The sequence below is a fragment of the Eschrichtius robustus genome, chromosome 5 (assembly GCF_028021215.1).
Source record: "Eschrichtius robustus isolate mEscRob2 chromosome 5, mEscRob2.pri, whole genome shotgun sequence".
Taxonomy (NCBI): domain Eukaryota; kingdom Metazoa; phylum Chordata; class Mammalia; order Artiodactyla; family Eschrichtiidae; genus Eschrichtius; species Eschrichtius robustus.
Genome location: NC_090828.1, coordinates 52,282,968 through 52,306,360, shown reverse-complemented (window position 1 = coordinate 52,306,360; position 23,393 = coordinate 52,282,968). Strand labels below are relative to the sequence as shown.

Here is a 23,393-nt window from a genome sequence, read left to right as displayed (position 1 = left end):
ATTCTGTATGTTTCCAGAGAGATGAACCAAACTACGGCCTCTGTAGTTTCCTGCCTTCTTAAAACAATCAGGTCTCCTTGAAGGGACCACTTTGTAACAATTCTCCTAGTTCTAATATTTCACTTCACCTCATCTTTTGTGCATAAAATCGTATCAGTTGGCTGCCCTTGACCAACTTGGGTCCTCAGTCTTCTTGATCAATGATTCCTGGCCTGAAAATTTCTAACATCGCCATGTGCCTGCTCTTTGTCTGGCACCCATCTCTGTCCTGAGTCATCTTACCCCAAGCTGTGCATCAACTACACCAGCTGCCTCTACCTTGATCAATCTGGCAAACAGGAAGAAATGGCCAAAACAAAAAACAAAAAAAAGAAAGCAAGACTTACAAGTTTATGAGAAAAAAAGTCCTAAAACTCAGTTTGATTATACTTTACCTAGATACCTTTAGAAATCCAATTTGCTTTATATGTGTATTCATGCACTTTATTTAAAATGTAAAATATAAATGCCATTCAGAAATTTTAGATACAAATGAATTCATAAGGAGATAATATTCTAGTAAATGCTCTCTTTTCTCTGGATATTACCTTCAGAAAAATCTACCCTGAAATATAGACAATTTAAATATTATCTTCAAAAAACTGTTATCCTCACTGGACAGCCATGTGTAAATCAATGAAGTTAGAACACTCCCTCACACCATACACAAAATATAAACTCAAAATGGCTTAAAGACTTAAATATGAGACATGACACCATAAAACTCCTAGAAGAGAACATCGGCAAAACATTCTCTGACATAAATAGCACTGATGTTTTCTTAGGTCAGTCTCCCAAGGCAATATAAAGAAAAGCAAAAATAAACAAGTGGGACCTAATCAAACTTATAAGCTTTTGTACAGCAAAGGAAACCATAAACAAACGAAAAAAGACAACCTATAGACTGAGAGAGAATTGCAAATGATGTGACTGACAAGGGCTTAATTTCCAAAATATACAAACAGTTCATACAACTCAATTTCAAAAAACAAACAACATAATCCAAAAATGGACAGAAGACCTAAATAGACATTTCTCCAAAGAAGACATGCAGATGGACAACAGGCACATGAAAAGATGCTCACCATCACTAATTATTAGAGAACTGCAAATCAAAACTATCACCTCACACCGGTCAGAATGGCCATCATCAAAAAGTCTACAGATAATAAATGCTGAGAGGATGTGGAGAAAAGGGAACCCTCTTGCACTGTTGGTGGGAATGTAAATTGGTGCAGCCACTATGGAGAACAGTGTGGAGGTTCCTGAAAAAACTAAAAATAGTTACTGTCTGATCCAGCAATGCCACTCCTGAGCATATATCTGGAAAAGATGAAAACTTTAACTCGAAAAGATACATGCACCCCAATATTCATGGAGGCACTTTTTACAATAGCCAGGACATGGAAGCACCCTAAGTGTCCATCCACAGATGAATGGATAAAGAAGATGTGATACACACACACACACACACACACACACACACACAATGGAATATTAGTCAGCCATAAAAAAGAATGAAATAATGCCATTTTCAGCAACATATATGTAGAGATTATCATACTAAGTGAAGTAATTCAGACAGAGAAAGATAAATATTATGATATCACTTTTATGTGGAACCTAAAAAATAGTACAGATGAACTTATTTAAAAAACCCAAACCCACAGACATAGAAAACAAACTTATGGTTACCAAAGGGGAAGGGGGGAAGGGATAAATTGGGAGTATGGGATTAACAGATGCACACTACCATATATAAAACAGATAAACAACAAGAATTTACTGTATAACACAGGGAACTATATTCAATATCTTGTAATAAACTGTAACAGAAAAGAATAGAAAAAAGGAATATACATATATACACATATACACACATATATATGTATAACCAAATCACATTGCTGTACACCTGAAACTAACACAATATTGTAAATCAACTATACTCCAATTTCAAAAAAAACTGTTATTCTCAAGCCACCCAGTACATATATGCACTTGCCATCAATGTGTAGGTGGAAGAGAAGCAAATTCTAATATAAGCTCAAAAGAAACATTAATAGAAAAATAACAAGTGAAAAAAAAATATTTAAGAACTGTTTTATTTCAGATTATCAAAGTTTCTTTAAGGAAGTGGTCATTCAACAGTTACTTCCTAAGTCATTCTATAAGGTTAGCATCACCTTGATAGCAAAGTCAGAAAAAAGATAATAAAAGCAGAAAAAACAACTACACACAAATATCTCTCACAAATATCAATGTTAAAATCCTCAACAAAATACTAGCAAACCAAATTCAGTAAAATATTAAAAGAATTATATACCATGACCATGTAGGATTTATTCCTGGAATGCAAGGATGGTTCAACAAATGAAAATCAATCAATGTAATACACCACATTAATAGAATGAAAGGAAAAAGCCATATGATTATTTCAATTGATGTAGAAAAAGCATGTGACCAAATTCAACACCTTTCATGATAAAAACACTTAACAAACTAGCAATAGAAGCAAATGACCTCAACATAATCAAGGGTTACTGTACTGATAAATACAGTGTCATGTTTAGATTAATAATCTACATCAAGGAAACTAGACTCATTAAAAATCTCCACAAGGAGTACTTACCTGCCAAAATTTTCTTGAACTGTCTAAACCATACGTCACAGTGGTCTTCACTTAAATTAATAAGATCAAGTGTAGAATCCTTTAATTTATTTTGTTCCTTTTTCAAACATATGAAGAGTGTGATTCCTAATAAAGTACCACTTCTCTGCTGTTTAACTGAATAACGCCGTTTCAGTTTGACAGAGAATATGTCTTTGAGTTCAATAAATTCTTCTTTATGTAGAAAATTATACTTGGAATCACCTGAAAAGAAATTAAATTTTCCAATCAAAACCATTGTGTCTATATCTTATATGTATGAATAATAAATAGTGAAAACCCAGAAAATCTTTATCATCTGTTATTTTACTGATTATGCTTTATGTCAAGTCCTGTATGAGATGGGGAGGGGGAAAAAAAAAAAAAGGAAAATTGGATCAATTTTCCCATAAATAGAAAAAATGGAAGGGAGTCCCTGCCACACAAGGCCTAGGACATTCAGTATCTGAGAATATTCAATGCATGAAGAATTCCAGGAACATAAACAAAGCAACATTTCAATAATAATAAATTAGTATCATGCAAGAGGCTTCCTGGTACTTACAAGGACACAGTAAAGTAATGGAAAGAAGAGAATTCACTAACAGAAGTGAGTTTATGACAGGTTGTTGAAGGCAACATGTAAAGGAAAGAAAATTTACATTCTAGGTAAAGTAACACATGTGCAAAAAGGAAACAGAGCAAGATTACTGTGAGTAGAAAGCATTATGAATTCCTGCTATTCTAAAAAGAAAGATCCACCTGAATCTTACTATAGTCAGACTTTTATAGTGGCATGAAATTTTACTGGTTATGTTTAAACACAGGTCAGAAAATACTTGTTGTTGTGATAATGGACTATTTCAACTGACTCTCAAAGTAGAAGTGTTTTATACTTTAAAAAAAGTACTTTCAAAACTTCCACTCTGGCCAACATGGAATCACAGGGAATGCTTTTACCTTCTGCCTGAAACAACTAAAAGAGCACACCAGAGAAAGGAAACATCAGTTTCAGACATGGGACATTAGGTAGCACAGGACAGTGATCCCTGAGACAGGGAAAACAAAGAAGCCATATGATTACAAGCCGACTGTCCCAGGCCACAGGTAGGGGAACCCTGCTGGAGCCTGGTTGTCTCCCTGAGTTGAGGAGGATTGAGGAGCCAGGAAAGCCAAGATGACTTAGAGTTCACTTGGAAAATTATTATAAAAAAGAGAGCTGCACAGAAAGAGAACTCTGTAGATCTGCCCCCTGAATCTTCAGCTGAGCATGGATCAGTATATGTGTGAGGCCAGGGAAAGAATTACCCAAAGGATTAGAGAGAACAACACTCAGAGATCACACAGGTGTTTCCACCAGCCAAAGTGGAAAAATAATGAAATTCGTGGGACTTTGGGGAGAGTACTTAAAAAAGTATTGTCTCGTTAGTGAGCTGACCAAAGGCTGCTCTGATTCTACCTAACAAAGCTTAAGAGCAAGCCTCAAAAGGATTCAAGTGTTTCCAAGTAACTTAACATCCTAGAACAAAGCTCAAGAGTATTTACAGGAGCTGCAATGAACATTTTGGTACATGACTCTTTTTGAATTATGGTTTTCTCAGGGTATACGCCCAGTAGTGGGATTGCTGGGTCGTATGGTAGTTCTATTTTTAGTTTCTTAAGGAACCTCCATACTGTTCTCCATAGTGGCTGTATCAATTTACATTCTCACCAACAGTGCAAGAGGGTTCCCTTTTCTCCACACCCTCTCCAGCATTTATTGTTTCTAGATTTTTTGATGATAGCCATTCTGACTGGTGTGAGAGGATATCTCATTATAGTTTTGATTTGCATTTCTCTAATGATTAATGATGTTGAGCATTCTTTCATGTGTTTGTTGGCAATCTGTATATCTTCTTTGGAGAAATGTCTATTTAGGTCTTCTGCCCATTTCTGGATTGGGTTGTTTGTTTTTTTGATATTGAGCTGCATGAGTTGCTTGTATGTTTTGGAGATTAATCCTTTGTCAGTTGCAGGACATGGAAGCAACCTAAGTGTCCATCAACAGACGAATGGATAAAGAAGATGTGGCACATATATACAATGGAATATTACTCAGCCATAAAAAGGAACAAAACTGAGTTATTTGTAGTGAGGTGGATGGACCTAGAGACTGTCATACAGAGTGAAGTAAGTCAGAAAGAGAAAAACAAATACTGTATGCTAACACATATATATGGAATCTAAAAAGAAAGAAAGAAAGAAAGAAAGAAAGAAAATGGTCAGAAGAACCGAGGGGCAAGACGGGAATAAAGGTGCAGACCTACTAAAGAATGGACTTGAGGATACGGGGAGGGGGAAGGGTAAGCTGGGACAAAGTGAGAGAGTGGCATGGACATATATACACTACCAAACGTAAAATAGATAGCTAGTGGGAAGCAGCCACATAGCACAGGGAGATCAGCTCGGTGCTTTGTGACCACCTAGAGGGGTGGGATAGGGAGGGTGGGAGGGAGGGAGATGCAAGAGGGAAGAGATATGGGGACATATGTATATGTATAACTGATTCACTTTGTTATAAAGCAGAAACTGGCAAACCATTGTAAAGCAATTATACTCTAATAAAGATGTTAAAAAAGAAAAAAAAGAAAAAGAAAAAAAAAGAGTATTTACAGGAATATGAAAATATTTAGCAACTCTAAATGGTAAAATTCACAATTGCTCTCATTCAATCAAAAATCACTACACATGTAAAAAGGCAGAAAAATACCAGCCATGATAAGAGACAAAGAAATCAATAGAAACAGATGTAGAAATGGTTCCAGTGCTAAAATAGCCCCAGGAAGCAGAGGCCCTCTCTCAGCTTTCTCAGCCCTTAAGCAGGCATAAAGATATTCTCAGACTGGAGCAAAACTTTTCAGGTGCTTTAAGAAGTTCTTTCTCTGCATTCTCAGGGAGTTTGGGGGCCTTTCCCAACCATTCTGCAAACAACAGCCCAATTGCTCACAAAGCACATGTACCACTGAAAAAGAAACAAAGCCAAGTTCTTCTCTCAGTGTTTATGGCAGTGGGATAGGGTGAACCCAAGGGCAAATTTTCAGGCCTGTCATTTCCTCAGAAAGCTCAAGCTTCAGGTCTGCGTATTGTCTACTTCTATTGTCACCCAGTGACCTAAGAATCAATACCCTCAAAGTATCACTTCAGTGGGAAACATTTATATATTCTAGAAAGTAAAACAGTCATCACTATTACTACAATCATCACTTAATCAACAGAGTGAAAATAATGTATCATCAGAAGCCAAAATGTCCCACGTGCCTTCATGAACAGAGTGAGTCAACCCACCCACTTTTCTGTAAGTACTAATGGATTAACCCATGTTGGTAAGATTGACTTTTCTCCAGTTCAATGGCTCTCAGTCTCTTTGGTCTCGGAGCCCATTTACATTCTTAAAGACTGAGGGCCCCAAATAGCTTTTGTTTATGTAGGTTATATCTATTGATATTTACTATATTAGACATTAAAACGGAGACTTTTTTAAACACAAGAATACAAAGCACACACTGCATTAGCCATCAGGGCAAAGATGTCACCACATATCTCAGCCTCTGGAAAACTCAACGGTACCCTTGAGAGAGAATAGGAGTGAAAATAACAAGTTCTTAATAAAATTATGAAAATAGCTTTGAACTCACAAACTCCCTGAGAGGGTCCTAGAACACACTTTGAAAATGCAGCTTTAGCATATTTTAGATTGTTTGTTCCCTTTGATCATATAATAAAGTTAGGACCTTTTACAGACTCAACTTTTCAATTAACTAAAATTCTTGTTTCCACTTGAATACTCCAAATTGGTACAGAATGACCAGTGAGAGTTCCTCCAATCTGCCTCCTTTGTTACAATATCCCAATAGCTTTGAAAATAACCTTTCTTTCTTATAACAGCATAGTGTTTCAAGCTCATCTGGATTCCTCAAGGAGCCCTGGTTCCTTCTCAGGAAGAACATCTTAGAAACTAAAAGCTGGACAGTATGTGTTATATATGAGGGAAACCAAGCTCTTTCACAGTAAATCATCATTAAGATATCTGCAGCTGGTGGGCTTAGTACAAGTTATTTGCACTTGTTGAGCAGCTAGGCATATGGCCAGGGTCTCTAGAACAGTTGGGAGGGGCCAGGGAAATCTTACATCCTTCCTCTACCTTCAAGAATGGAATGAAGCAGCCTTTCAAAGGTCCCAGACAAATCCTCACCCTGTGGAATGTACTGTCTGTATGGCAAATGATACCTTGTGAAGTGTAAAGAAGCTGGCCTCCCATATATGGGTGCTGCTGGGTGTCTGCTTCATACAGCTAAATGTTATAGATAGGTCATATCACTTACCTACCCTAAAAGAATTTATATTCTTGATTATATCTGTGTGTACTTTTCCAAAAATCAGTTAAACAATTAATAAAGTTTAACATCTTTTATTTTTCATTTGTATTTCTTAAAAGAGTTGCCTCTACAAATGCATTTCCCTATTTCTATTTGGTTGCTTGTCTATTTCTTACTAATTTGTAGGAGTCCTTCAAATATTCTTGAAATTAATCCTTTATTATATATGCATGATATATGTTACAAATAATTTCTTCTAGGCCAATCTTATAATATTCGTTATAACCTTGCGTCTCATATCAATTTGATTGTTTATGTAGTCAAACATACAGCAAATAAGAGCTCCAAAGGAGGGAAGTAGAAAGGGAGGGAAGGACCACTGAGGGAAAAAAAAGAGGATTGAAATATATACTTTTCACTCGAAGTCCTATATTAGTCTGAATTCCTTGCCGTGTGTGCTTTACTTTGGCAGTAAACAATTCAATGACTATTCCTAGTTAAAATCTCTTGCAAACTGCAAATTTAAAGATACTAAACCAACAGCCAAGATCCAACTTAGTAGTAAAAACTAGAAAAATTTATGGAAACAGGGCAAGAATACCTATTATCATTCTTACTATTCTCAATTATTCTGGACATTCTGGTCACTATCATACATAAGGAAAATGAAATAAAAACAACTGACGGTGGAAGGGGTAGAGGGAGAGCTGAAACTATAACTATTTATAGATAGTATCACAATGTATTCACAAAACTCAAAAGAATCAACTTAAAACCATTAGAACTAATAAGAATAGCCAGTAAGGAAGCTGGTTACAAATATATCAATACCTAGCAAGAAAGCATAATGGAGATAAAGAGATCCTATGCAAATTATTATCCAGGAACAAATTTAGCAAAATGATCCTGGACTTGCTTGGGTGGAAAAGGCCATTCAAAATAAACTGAGAGACAAAGAATTGAATAAATGAAGGCATACCAAGTTCGAAGATTACATATTTTTATGCCAGTATTCTCATTATTAATAACTACTTTAATGCAATTCCAGTCAAAATCTCAATGGTATTTTTTTTTTTTTGATGTTAGGGGCAAGGAACCTAATCAAATGGTTTGCAAATTTTCTTGGAATAAATATATTAATGAAGAAAATGTTTTAACAGTAATGAGGGGGAGTACATACCCAGTCAGATAAAATACTATTTTTTAAGGCTATAATAATTTAAACATCTAGGAATAGATAAATGAATGGTCCAAAGAAATACTTGTAAATATTTTAAAACTCACTAATGTGATAATGGTAGTATCCAAGTTCAGTGGGAAATATTCACTAAAAGGTGATTTAGAACTGGTTCATCTTTAAAAAAGAAAAGAAAAACTAGATCTCTATTTCATAATATACACCAATATTCCTAGATTAGAAAGAACTTTATATAACCATAAATTAGTAAAGCCATAGCATGGCAATAAAGGCAGACATTACAGAGCCTGAGATACTCAACATAAAAGTTATTTAATGCCAATAAAGTCCTAAAGACCCATAAGCAGAAGTCACAAACAAAGGCCAACTGGGCAGAAATATTTGCAACATATGACAGTTAAATAATCTATTTAATCAAGAAAAGAAACACTTTAGTGGAAAAGTACATAAAAGACCCAGGCAGGCATTTCACAAAAGAAGAAATGCAAATTGACCAATAAACATATGAGAAAGTTCAATCTAATTAGTAATCAAAGAAATGCAAATTAAAACAACAAGATACCATTTTTTGCCTTTTAGATTGGCACAAGATCAAAAATAATGCTCAGTGATGATGTCGGTAAAGGGAACCAGTCCCAGCACTGGTGGGAATGCAAAAATGGTAACTGCTGGAGAACAAGTTGGGAATACATATCAAAAGATTTCAAAATGTTAATTGCAGCATTTATAATAGCAAAAATATTTGCAGCAATATTCATGTTCTTCAATAGGAGAATAGTTTTATCATAATCTTCAACTCACAAATGAGCAAATTAGATCTTTGTGTTCTAATCTGGAAAGACACTCGTGTTAAGAGGTATGAATAATAAGTGGAATAAAAGCAAGTGACAAAATAATCTGAGAGATTTGATCTCACTTTCTTTAAAAGGAGAAAAAACCCAAGGGGAAAATAAACAGTGGTTACCCATGAAAAGAGAGATATGAGGGAGTATAAGATTAATTTTTTCTTAAAAACCTCCCTCTCTGTAGTCAGCATTACATTTTATATTTTTTTAAAATGGAGAGAAGGGAAAATGCTTTAAAATACGCATATTTTTGATCCAGCAATTTACTTCCAGGAATTTACCCTAAGGGGATAAGTAACATGCACAATTTAGCTAAAAGAATGCTTACCCAAGCATTATTTGAGTGAAACTTGGAAACAACCTAAATATGAAATAACAGAGTATTGGTTCTGATAAATGAAGCACATTCATATACCAGAATGCAGTTCAGTCATTAAAATGTAGAAATCTGACTAGAAAAGTGTCTAAAACAGTGCACCACATTTCCATTACTGTTTTGTATATATTTACTGAACACATAATGCATGTGGAATATATTTCCATATGCACATATGTATGAAGATGCATATGAAAACCTGGAAGGAGAATGAGTTTGCGATTTAGTTTGCGTATATGAATTTCTAATTTTCCTACAATGAAAGCATTTCTGTAATTAATTGAAAAAGATGATTTCCTTTGCTCATCCTAAAATAGTTCCTGCTCATAGTTTTTTGTTAAAATCCCATTTTCTAAAATGTAAGGGTAGCTAATATTTAATGAGCATGTGCTATATCATTGCTATAAGCACTTTACATCTATTATCTCATTTAATCCTTAACCTGTGGATCTACTAACCTGAGGTAGATGCTTTTTCCTAAAAGAGAAGGAATTCAGGCCAGAGTGTTTACATAACTTGTCCACAGTCATACATCTGTTAGGGGCCAGATCCAAGCAATTTGGCTGGTCTTTACCAACATTGCACATTAGTAAGGACCTTCTTCAAGTAAACACACACTGGTCTGACCCTTTGGATCTGTTTTTTATTCTAGTCAAACTTAAAACAGTAGGCAAACCATTGTTCTGTCTCTAACTAGTCTGTAGGAAAACAGCAAACCACCAAGGTGTCTTTTTTATTTATTTTTTAAAATAAATTTATTTATTTATTTTTGGCTGCATTGGGTCTTCATTGCTGTGCATGGGTTTCTCATTGCGGTGGCTTCACTTGTTGCAGAGCACAGGCTCTAGGTGCACGGGCTTCAGTAGTTGTGGTGCATGGGCTTAGTTGCTCCGTGGCATGTGGGATCTTCCCAGACCAGGGCTCGAACCTGTGTCCCCTGCATTGGCAGGAGGATTCTTAATCACTGCACCACCAGGGAAGCCCCACCAACGTGTCTTAACTGAGTAGTAGAGTTGATCCTTAAACAACTCAGGGCTTAGGGGTGCACCCTCAGTGCTGTCAAAAATCCACATATAATTTATAGCCATCCCTCCATAGCCACGGTTCCCCCCATTCGTGGTTCCACACCCAAGGATGCAAACAACCACCCACTATTTACTATTAAAAAAAAAATCTGCATATATATGAACGCATGCAGTTCAAACCCATGTTGTTCAAGGGTCAGCTGTATTTCATATGAAGCTTCAGGGTAACCTTCAAGGAAATGGAAAGTTAGGTTGTAGCAACCAGGAGCTGACAGAAGTGAAAATTCTGAAAATCCCTGTAACTCTCTGAGTGGTATTTCCTGCTTTCCCTGCTCAGGCTTCTAATCTCTTCCCACATTTGCCCACGGATTCAAATTTGGGGTTTTCACGTGACTGGTCTGTTTACCAGGGTGACAACTGGAAACTAAGAGGAAGAACTACAGATTTAGAACAAACATTTTGTTTTTATTTGAAATGAAAATAAAGATAATTGATCTGTGAATAAAATAGTTTTTGTTTGTTTTACAAACTTCTAACAATATGCAAATGTTCTTCAGCACCCTCTTTTTCTCAGCAGCTATAGAGATCTCTCAGGTGCCAATTTCCTACATAGTAATTCTGGTCTATTATTCATTTCTCCAATGTTAATCATTTACATGACATGAGTAAATCTGCCCAGTTCTCTCTAATCACAGGATACACCTGATTTTGAATAAAACTGTTTCCTAACATATGTGAAGATGTGTATACTAGTTTTATAGAAAATTATTTTCTTCTTCTGAATATGGTCTTTAGGATTAAAACTTGTTAGAATTCTGTGAACTTGAATTTAAAATGGTTTTATTTAATGGCTTGGAACTGTCTAAATATTGTTTAATCTATCATCAGATTAGATGGTGCTTGTCTATGTCTTTGTTTTTCGAAGTTCTTACAGCTGTCTCTGAGGGGCAACAGGACATTGGTTTCCAAGACTTGAAAGAGAGCTAAGGCCAAAGGGTCCTCAGGTTTCTAGGTGGAAAGCCCTCAGGCTAACCCCCAGTGAAGGCTGCAGGTTCTAGAGATCATCTGATAGGATAAGCTAAAAATCTAAGAAGGTCATTGTCTCTGCTCAACCCCCATACCAAAACACTTCCCCTTTGGGACACATTTAGAAAATACAAATATTTATGAGAAACATGATTAAAGAGTAAACAAAGAAAATAAACCATATTCAGAGTGAAGACTACTGTTTTGGGGTCTATAAAAACTGACCACTTATCTATATCCCTTTACAAGCAATACCTTAAGAATGACTCAGACTCTCTTTATTCTCTACGTGAATCAGAAAAATACTGCTTTTGATTTATAATCTACTTTATTTGTAAATTTATAAATGCTGAAACATATTTAGGTCTTTTATCTCTGCTTACTTTTTCATCTGCAAGATAGCTGCTTCGATCCCCATACCAGCCACCTCTGTTGTAGTATACAACCAGTTTCTGCCATGTATAAAAGCAAATGTTTTCATAATGTGGCAAAAGCCACATTTCCACGCACAACCTAACACATGCAGACAGTATGTAAAAGAGGAGTTAAAAAAAATTTTTTTAATTAAAAAAAAAACATACTTTGGGGGGATGTAGTTTAAATATAACTTTAATTTTACCTTAATGTTAAAACATAGCTTTATTGGTGAAAAATATGGTCAAACTTTATCCATAAAATGATATTTGATAATAGTAGATAAAAATATAAGAATCATTTATAGACACTTTCTTAGATTATGAGAATTAAAACCTTACAGATGATATATATTTATATATGTTTTTCTTTGTGGCAAGTGGTTTATTATTTGAAATCCATTGGTTCATTAGGATCATATTGGTGATAGCTAGTTGTTTCAGAACATTAACTGTCCTCTCACATTACTTACATAGATGCTGGGGACCATCTGTTCCAGCACGGGATTTAAGTATACGTCTATTGGATATCATGCTATTTATTTAATTCAGCACCCACTTCCTATTGTTGTATTTTCTTGGGGGGAAAAGTCAATTTAATTACAAGGAATAAAGATAACCTCTCCTGGCAGGTTACCCTGTCACCATGAGAGCAAAGCAGGACCTGCTTAAAGTAGGTTACAGTGGTTAACAAGAAGAGTGAAACTAACAACACTTAAGAATATTTAGCAAAGGTTTAACAGAAATAGAACAGTGAATGGCACTTTTAAAAATATTACTGTAAGCCCAGGGCTTGTCTAAATCAATCTTGGCACATCTGTCTGATGCAGACCGTAAACAGGATTAGAGATGGATTTATCTGCTTGGCGCTAATTGCGCTCACAGCTCCTGCACATGTCCACTCCTTAAAATACTGCCTGAAAAACAAGCCTGCCTGATAGATGGCTCCCACAACAGAGTGTAGACACACACTTATGGTATATTAGATGGTTAAGCAATGTGATGTCTAACAATTTTTTTTCCAGCTCTTCAGAATTACTTATCTAATCCCCTAATTAAAAATACAAAATTCTGTTTGAATACACCACATACTGAGATAAATCTGTGAAGCAAGGGACCAATAAATTTGAATACACTTTAACTGTAAGAAGAAAACACAATTTAATTGTTAATAATCAGGTTAAACCAGGGTTTAAACAAATAGGGCTGCGCCAGTAATTTACTGAAAAACCATCACAATGCATTACTATCCTCAAGAATTATGACTTAACAGGTTAGCATAAAAGTTTAAGTTCCTAAATACATACACTTATCAAGAGTGACAAGAAATAGAATTATCTAGTAAAAGAATTATAGAGGAAATTCTAAACTTATCACTTACTGAGAGATAAATGCCAATCCCATACCAAAAAGTCACATTTTTGTCATACCAAATAAAAAATTAATGCTCAATTTCTTATCTGCAATTTTTTTCCCACTTAGTTATTTCTATCATGTGTAAACAGCTTAGGTACTTCTCTTAAGAACTAAGCACCTGGAGATACATAGGTACTTTTGCATGAAGTCCAAAATGAACTAATCAGGCAAAAAATTAAATATTATTTTTGTTTTGATGATTTGAAATACAGACAATAAATATGTAATTCTTTATTCAAAACAACATTTAATGCCTATGATACAGAGTGACATTAACAATTTTAAATTACATAGTCTCTGTTTAATCATGAATACCACATAAAATCAGTATTTTAAAAATTAGTGTAATTGAAAATTTAGGTTGACTTCCAATCATAGACAATCTTCTGTTCTAAAGCTCTTTTCTTGATGCATAATTTACTCATGTTCCATATAGCTTAGCGAGCTCTTAGAAATCAGGTTTTTTCCCCTATATCTACCATTAACAAAAGTATATCTATACTTACACTGTTGTTTTATACAGACAAATAATGGAGAAATTGGCAAATTAAGTCAATCAATTAGATATTCTCAATGTGTAGTCTCAGAAGGTATATAGGGTCAAAATGATTTTTATAATAATACTAGAGATGTTATTTGCCTTTTTCACTGTGCTGACATTTGCACGGATGGTGAAAAGGCAATAGTGGTTAAAACTCCTGGTGTCACTATGAATCAAGGCAGTGACACTAAATTCCATTAATTAATTGTTGCATCCTTCATCACCTCAAACTCACAGTTTAAAAAAAAAAAAGTTTCACTTAACTGTCCTTGATGAAGCAGTAACACTTTAATTTTTTAAAAAAACCTCTGCTCTTTAGTATATTTCTTTTTAATATTATGTGTGGTGAAACAGGAAGTGTGCAAAAAGCATATCTGCTACAAATGCAAGTGACGGCTCTCTCCAGGAAAAGCACTTATACCCTTCGCATTATGACTAGCTGGATTTTGTGGAAGACCATTTTTGCTTGAAAGATGGACTAACAGACTATGGTATTCAGATATGAGTATTTGGTAAATGTGTTCTGGGAATTGAGCAAAGTGAGCCAGTCGCTCAAGCAAAACAACTGAGAATATTTGTTGTCACTGATAAAATTCCAGCCTTTAAGCAAAAATTAGAATTTTGTAAAACTTGTATCTGTCACGGTGAGCTTGACAGCTTCCCAATATTTAAAGAATCTTATGATGAGATTGGCAGTGTTGTTAATGTATCTGATATTTTAAACGTATTACATAAAATGTGTCAACATTTGGAAGCTCTATATAACTCAGTAGACCAAATTTTCCAAATAGTCAATGCAGGATATTATAAAATCATGCATAATGAAAGATTCATTCAAACTGCAAGACGGACCAATAAATTTTCAAATAGCAGACTACAAAAGGTTAATTGATGTCTTCAGATCCTGCTTTATAACTAACATTTAAGAAATTAGCACTTACCAAGTTTTACTGTAGTATCAAAGAAGGATATCCACAATTACCTGAAAACATTATTAAAATACTTCCCCTTTTCTAAGCAAACATCTGTGTGAAACTGGATTTTCCTTATACACTTTAACAAAAACAAGATATTCAACAAACTGAGTGCAGAAGCAATCTTGAGAATTCAGCTGTCTTTTATTAAGCCTTCTATTAAAGAAGTCTGTATCTTCTATAAAAGAGATTTGCAAACTGTAAAGCAGTCAAGAAAGTGGCATTGATTTTTTATTGTTTTGGAAAATAGTTATTTTTAGTCAAAATATTATTTATGTTAAAATGCAATGGACTTGTTACTGTTATTTTCAATGAATTAATATTTTGAATGTTTAATCTCTAATGTGATAAATACCAATGGGTATAACTTATATAAACAAAAGCTCTTTGTGGTTTTCAATAATTTAAGAGTGTAAAGGGGTCCCAAGACCAAAAAGCTCAAGAACCCCTGGTCTATCTATAATGTTGTAAAGATAGGCCTAACCTTAAGAAAATGCAGCCTAAAGATGTCATGATTCACACATTTTATATTTCATGATCTTATATCAAACAACTAAGATTATATCATTAATTTTTTTAGACTGTCTATGCAACAAGTCCCTATTACATATGAAACCTAGTGAAATAAAAGAAAAATTCAAAATTTCATATTCTGTATTTCATATTCTATAGCATGACTTTATCATGCAGTTGGTTGGGTTTTGTCATTTTCACTTCAGCAAGAGCACTCACGTGCATCTATTGGGACTATGTATTACTCAATTTTACTATCTACTTATATATTTACCCCTGTCATTTTATACCTCTACTTCCATTTCTGTTCCTTAGGAAAAACATTTTTAAATGGGGAGTCTCTGAGAACGGCACCAACAGAAAATATGACATTAATTGAGTCATCTTAATCTTATAATGTAGTCTTTTTTGGCATTATCAGTTCAGTTATGTATATCAATTCACAGGATTTACAGTTCATATATATCCTACTAGATGACCTTTGCAGATTCCCCATGAACCTCAGAAGTACAGTAATCAGTCTTCCTTTTTCTAGTTTCTCAGTAATTCACTTCAACAATATCTTTACCGTCCTCATCTCTAATCTCTGTATCCCAGCATCTAGCTCAATGCTTCAAACACAGGCTAGGTTTCCAATAAAAGTTTGTTATTGACTGTATTTACCATCAATCAGATAATATCTTAATGATAGTGTATGCATTTCAACCTCTGAACCTTTGCTCCTTCATTACGCAGCAAATGGAAGGCCTTCTTGACTCTAGTCTTTTCAAACATTAACCATCTGTCAAAGCACATTGAGCACCTCCTCCGATAAACATCCTTCATTTTCCAGTCTCCCTGAACTCCTATGGCCCAGTACTACTCAGTTGAAATGCAGTCACATATCAGAAGTTCCTAACTTCAGAGAGGTGAAGGCACAAAGGTCCTTCAAAGCCTTTTAAGAACTTATCGATAAGTTACATATATATTTTTTCCCACACTAGTTAAATGGTGGTTTTATAAAACAGCAATGGGGGAGGGATTAGAGAAAGATCAGACTGTAATAGTTTAGGATAAATCCAAAAGCTTATTTCTTCAACATGTCTGAACACCTAACATTCCAGGCACTTCTGTGTAGATATTAAAATGCTAATATTAACATAGCGATCTCCATGGACAACTGTTTCTAAGAGAACAAAGGTTAAGGAGTTCTTCATCTTTCATGGCCTGGAACTTGCTGGACTGTGGAAATAGGACCAAATCTAAGCTACAATGATGGCTTCTATTGCCAGCATCTAAGGACCTGCATATGGGCTTCCTGCCTGGTAAAGGCCCTTACATCTTACAGTCCAAGCTGGTTCAGTGATACTCTTTTTTTCTGAGGACCTCAAAGACAGTCACAATGACTTTGTTTTCACCTCTGCCATTACTAGCCATCAATGCCCTACCTATGCAGGTCCCACCCCCCATCACCTCATGGTAGTCACAGTGAAGTTACCACACAGCTCTCCAGATTTTCTAAAGGGTTTTGCTACTGAGAGACACTAAAAGCCTCACTTTTATACCACTCCCATTCAGTTTTACCTTCAAGACTGTCATTATTTGCTCCTAAGAAGCCAAAAAAGTATTCAGAATAACTACTGTAAATCCGGGGTATCTGAAATTAGCACATGCAGATCCGTGTTGCTGGTAGGAAACAGAACCATTACATGAGAGACTAAAGGAAGTAATAATTTTCACTTGATGAAGATTGATCTTAGTACCAGGAAGGGAAAAGTTCAGCTGAGGAGCCAAGACAGCTAGGAAGAGAATGCCACCATCCTGACCATCCAGAAATGAACTGGAAGAAATTCACCTATCAGCCTCCAGGACACCTGAACTTATCATTAGTCCACCTTCCAGATGCCAGAAATGGCACATCTGTGGTCAAGGGACCACTGTGTGTGTGAAGGAAGCAAGGGGGGAGAATAAAGAGAAATTGCCAGAAGCTACTTTTATACTGCACATACAAAAGTAAACTTAAATACAAACATATTCACAATAGCCAAAATATGGAAACAACCTAAGTGTCCATTGATGGATAAATGGATATAGAAAATGTCACACACACTCACACACAAACACAGTGGAATATTATTCAACCATAAAAAGAATGAAATCTTGCCTTTGGGATAACATGGATGGAACATTGAGGGCATTATGCTAAGTGAAATGTCAAAGAAAGACAAATACTGTATGATCTCACTTGTATATGGCATCTTAGAAAACAAAAACCACAAGCTCATAGACAGAAAATGGACTGATGGTTGCCAGAGGCAAGGGGTAGGGGGTAGGCAAAATGGGTGAGGAAGGTCAAAACGTAAGAACGTCCAGCTTTAAAATAAGTCATGGGGATGATGATACAGTCATTCAGCATGGTGACTGTAGCTAATAATATTGTACTGCATATTTGAAAGCTGCTAGTAGAGTAGATCTTAAAAGTTCTTATCACAAAAATTAAAATTTTGTGACTATGGTGATGGATGTTAACTAGACATTGTGGTGATCATTTCAAAATATAAACAAATATTGAATCATCATGTTGTACATCTAAAACTAATATATGTTACACGTCAATTATACCTCAAAAAATACACATTTGAGATATCCTAAAAATATTTGTAAATCCTTATTAGTTTGATGAGGATTTGTAGGCCTAGACTTAGTGGAGACAAAGGAAAAGTGATAAACAATTTTAATGTAGCTGATCATGGTTTTACTAAAAATTCCAACTTAATAACTTTCAAGACAAAGTTCGTGTTTATTTTTAATATGCTAGGCACATGGGCGATGTAGGCCTTTATTTCATTTCCACCATTAAAAGCATACAGTTGACAAACATGTTTAGTTTCTGTTTTGTTTTTGGCATTCAAAACTCTAGATAAGTAAATCCAGTGACAATTGATTCACTAAGAAAGAAATATTAAAATGAAGTTACCAATAAAATGTAGTCAAATATCCTAACTTTTAAATTTATTTTCAGTTGGACTTAGGCAAAATGTAAAAAAAAAAAAAAATTACATCTTAATAAACACACATACAGAAACTATAAATTATGCTAGTCAGTTGATACCATTTAGGCTCCTCTTCACACAAAATATGACCTTCTATCTACCTATTTGAAATGAAATTTTAAAAGCCATTTTGGAGTAGAAATTAGAAGTTAATTTTTTTTCTGAAAAAGCCTTAAATTGATTCAAAGAGTCTGATATGAAAATAAGCTCAATGTTTGACCTTGATGTTCTACATATATGGTATTTATTCAGTTATGTTCCCAATTAAAGAGTTTTAAAGTAATAGTTTCTTCTCCATGCCTTTCATTATAATATAATTTTTACCACATAATTAGTACTATGATAAAAGGCCAAAATTAAAGGTAAAGGTAAGAAAGTATTACTTTGATAATGTGAAAATTTTAGAGAATATTTGAACATTTTAGATCAAGTATATATTTAGTTACACCGTATAGCATGTAATCGAAGCAAAATAGCTTGTAGGATTACAGCAAGCCATCTTCTCCACTGTGTTGTAATACTACTGTCAGTAATTTTTTTAGAAAGATAAATTTGATATCAATACGATGTGACACAACTGCATCAAACCTTAATTTCACTCACAGTAAGAAGTCACAGGATTAAATAACACTGTGCAGTCTTTTAGAAAAGTTTATTGCTTCCAGATGGATTCAAGTTTCCTTTCAGCCCCGATTACATCTAATATGCACAGGGTGCCAACATTATAAAGGACAGAGTCAAAAATATCATTTATATAGATAGCAAGGGGCAGGGCAGAGGAACACTGGCTTCTAAGTAGGTTGTGCTGATCAGGTTTTGACTATTTTTGAGAAATTATAAGAAACATTTAAAAAAAAACAAACGTCATACTATGTAAATGTCTTGAATGATGGCTGTTCCACAGAAAAACACAAATCTACAGCGAAGTATCCATAAGATGACTCCTAGCTCAAGCTGCATGCTCTCTGCCCCCATGTTGGGTTGTGCCATGTGTCACACCACATGAGGCTTACCACCAAGATGTCCACCTGTGCCTCTGTGGCAGAAGAGGCAACTATGTTTATTCCATTTAATAGCACTGTTGAACATAAGCCATGGTGATCACATATAAAGACCTTCAAAAATACTGACTACTTAAAGGCACGTTTGATAAGTTAAAGGATGCAAGTAAGTCAGTACTTATATTTAAAATAGTAGTTTCTTAAGCAACTGAAGTATCAGTACCATAATAAATAAAATCCTTTCCATAAAACCCAAACAAAGAAAGCTCTCCCTGTCATGTGGATTAAAAAATAAAATCACATCTGCTCTATCTAGTCTATGAGAGAAAAGCAATAAAAATTCATGATTGAAGAAGGATTTCAGTCTGTACATCAGGAGCCAACTTTTTAAAATACAGTAAAATTCTAGTAACACTCCCATTTTCTTAAATTTAATTTTTCAAATGTTCTGAAAGTGCTATACAAATTAGGAATTTGATTAAATATAAATGTTAAGCAATTTATTATGTATTCTTCAAAACAGATTAGAAATTTAAATACAATTATGGTCTCACAGATCGAAAGAAGAGAAAACTGATTAATTTCTGGAAGGACATAAAATTTTTCTTGTTGGAGAACCACTGGGAAAAGTGGTACTACAATAATTCCTACTCATGCCTAACTTTCTCCAGTGGATACTCAACCAAAACTAAGACAAAAACCATTACAGCCCTTTACTACTCACATTTTCTTTAGAGAGAAATAAGTTCATTTATATAAGGGTTATAAATGAATGTTAAGATTTCGGGTGATTTTAATGCAAGTTCTGCACTTTTATTTTCTATTAATTTTATACATGATACTTTAAATGTATATGAGAATTAAAATTTTAAATTTTACTTACATTCAAATAGTGACAATATATCCTTGATCAACTGCATGAAAATGCTCTAAGACACAGGGTGATCAAAAAAGGATGAAATTATACTAAAATTTCGACTTAAAGTTACATGCCAAATAACAGATCAATGAAACAGAATCCAACCGATTAGGCTACCAGGCACTAAAGTAGATAATGGGTTTTGTGTCAGCAGATGATTCAGCCATTAAGTATTTCTGATATTTCAAATACTAATATGTGTTTGAGTTAACTATCACTTATCAAAGAGTACTTTGTTTTTGATAATGGTTAACTGTTCTTAAACTGGTCACACTGTCTCCTAAATAACACATATTTGAGTGAAAAATGATTTGAGCTTCATTCCTTCTTTCAATAATTGTTAACTAGACACTTTCCACATGCCAGACTTGCTCTACAAGAGAAAAGCCTTTTAGATAGAGATCTACCCTGACTACCCAATGATCATTGAATAAAGATTGGAAAAAAAAAAATAAGGGAGCAAACCATGTAGTTACAGGTCCAGAATCTCTCATCTGCAATTCTAAAATCCCCAAAGCTCTGAAAATTGTTTATTTTTTCTTAAATCATTTGGCAACAAAACCTGAGCTGACCTCATTTTGCCCCAAAATTGGACCTGAACTGACCATGAAATGTTGTCTTTATTTATGCCACTTATCATAGATATTCTTAATGTTTCATTCAGAAATACTAATGTTTGAATATGCAATGCTACCTGAGGCTAGTTGTGAGTTTTACATACGCATAAACATATGCCCCGTATTAGCTTTCTAAAATCAGTAAATAGCTGAATTTTCACACAGCTGGTTCCAAGGGTTTCCGAACAAAGGGAACAGTAAGTATAAAGGCCCTGTGGCAAGAGCATACTTGGTATATTCCAGAAACAGCAAGAGGTGGCTGGAGTTAGTGAGAAAGGGGGGAGGGTAAAACATGAGAATACAAAGGTCGGAAGCAGGCAGACTTTGGATTTTAGCCTGAAAAAGATGTGAAGTCACTGGAAGTTTTGGAGCAGAAGATGTAATCTGACATACAGTTTAAAAGTATCGATAACATTCTATCTGATACATAGAGAATAGACTGACAGGAGACATGGTTAGAGACAGAGAGACTAGTAAGGAAGCTTATACAATACTCCAAGGGAGAAATGATGGTGTCTCATACTAAGATGGTGGCAGCAATCCTGTTCAATTTTGAATATATTTCAAAGAAAGAGGCAACAGGATTTGTTAGTGGATTGGACGTAGAGTGAAAGAGAGAGTGGAATCTAGCAGATCTCCAGTGTTTTTGGCTTGGGCAATCAGAAGGATGAAGTCTCCATGTACTGAGATCTGAAAATCTATAGGAAGTACCTAGTTGGAGGTTGCAGCAGAGAATGTGGAGTTTATTTTAGAATAAAAAAAGTTTGAGAAATCTGTTAGATCTCTAAGTTGAAATTTAAGTAGGCAGTTAGGTTTATAAATCAGGAATTCTGAGGAGAGGTCTGGACTAGAGATATACATTTGAAGGTCATGGGTATTTAGATAATATTCGAAGCCAGAAACTAGAGGAGGTTAAACCAGAGAGAGAATGGAAACAGGCAATGGGGTCAGAAGACACTCATGGAAAAATGAGGATAGCCAAGAGATTAGTCGGAGAAGGAGCAGGCCAGTGGGGTGGGAGGAGAACCCAAAGAGTGACATCCTAGGAGATACGAAAGTTGTATCAAGGAGCACAGGGTGATTTAGCTGTCAAACCCTGTTCATAGGTGAAGTCAGATGAGGACTGACCTTGACAAGTGAGCTGTGGAGTGATGGGACTCAAAAGCCTGATCATAGAAGATTCAAGAAAGAATGAGAAACAAGGTAAGACTGTGAATGTAAAGTAAGTCTAACTAGACTAAAAAGTTGGTGGTGGGGAGGGCCAAAGAAATGGGACCAAGCACTCTACATGGATTACCTCAATTCATCCTCGTAATAGTTCTACAAGGTAGAAATTTTCTCACTTTACAGATGAGGATGTGGAAGATAAGCAGTGTGCCAATGATTTTAATAAGAATGCTAGAATTTTATCCAAGCATGTCTGATTATCAAAGCACATCCTCTTATAGTACTATACAGCTTCCTATGAATTTATCATATAAAATAAGTATTGAGAAAATGACATCATCTTCTCAGAAAGGAGACTGGTGTGGGAGTTAGGAGACCTTTGTTTCAGCTCTAGCTCTGTCACCAATCTTGAGGCAAATGCCGTTAACTTTTGAGCTTGATAGCTCATTCCTAAAATAAGGGAATTGGAATAGATTCATTCACTCAGTCAGTCAGTCAACAAATATGTATTGAGTACTAATTTGCTGGACACAACTCTAGTTGTGAAAGAAACAGTGGTGAAAAAAGCAGGAACTTACCCTTCAGTGAGGAAGATGACAAATATTCAATACAAAAGTTTCTTTCAACTCTAAAATGCTACGATAGTTGTTAAATAAATATTAATAATAGACAAAAATTCCATTCCAGGCTAGTGAAAAGAAGTTGAGATTTATTATATCACTGAAAACTCAACAGCACTGTAAGCTGGGCACTATTACTATATCCCATTTTACAGGCTGGTGGGAGGCAAGGAGAGATGAGCTTAGAGCTTAAATAGCTTGCCCCACAGTTACATAGGAAGTGGCGAAGCCCAAATTCTAACATATAGTATGGCTCAAAAAACCCATCTTTCAATCACTCTCAATAGTAAGTTACTACTATAATATCTCATTTTACTGGTGTTTGACTCTCCTCTCCTGTTGTTTTTCTTGATGGGTCTTTGAATGTTCAAAATGGGAAAGAGTGAGGAGTAAGAGAGAAAAAAAGAAAAACAGTGAAAGAGAAACTGCAGAACTAGAAGTGAATATTGATATAAAGACAAAAATCAAGAAAACCAAAGCAGTGAAGTAACACGAACAAAAAAGAGGTTTGCGAAGCACATGAAGGAAAGAGAACAGCAGCCCTTGGGGTCCTGCATCAGGTCAGTGACCCACCAGGTGCCACATGCCTAACTGTACAGGACAACGGACAGGGCTGGTGAACCGGGGCTCCTCCGAGGGGCCTGGCCTCTCCCATTCTATCAAACT

At 35.1% G+C, this 23,393-nt stretch overlaps 1 protein-coding gene across 1 annotated transcript in view; it reads right to left on the bottom strand.

Moving 5' to 3' along the window:
* CERKL (ceramide kinase like) overlaps positions 1 to 23,393 on the bottom strand; it is a 139,574-nt gene that overhangs the window by 93,631 nt on the left and 22,550 nt on the right. The window contains exon 2 of the mRNA XM_068543679.1: positions 2,672 to 2,914. Coding sequence (XP_068399780.1) covers positions 2,672 to 2,914 — 243 coding nt within the window. The remainder of the gene's footprint in view (positions 1 to 2,671; positions 2,915 to 23,393) is intronic.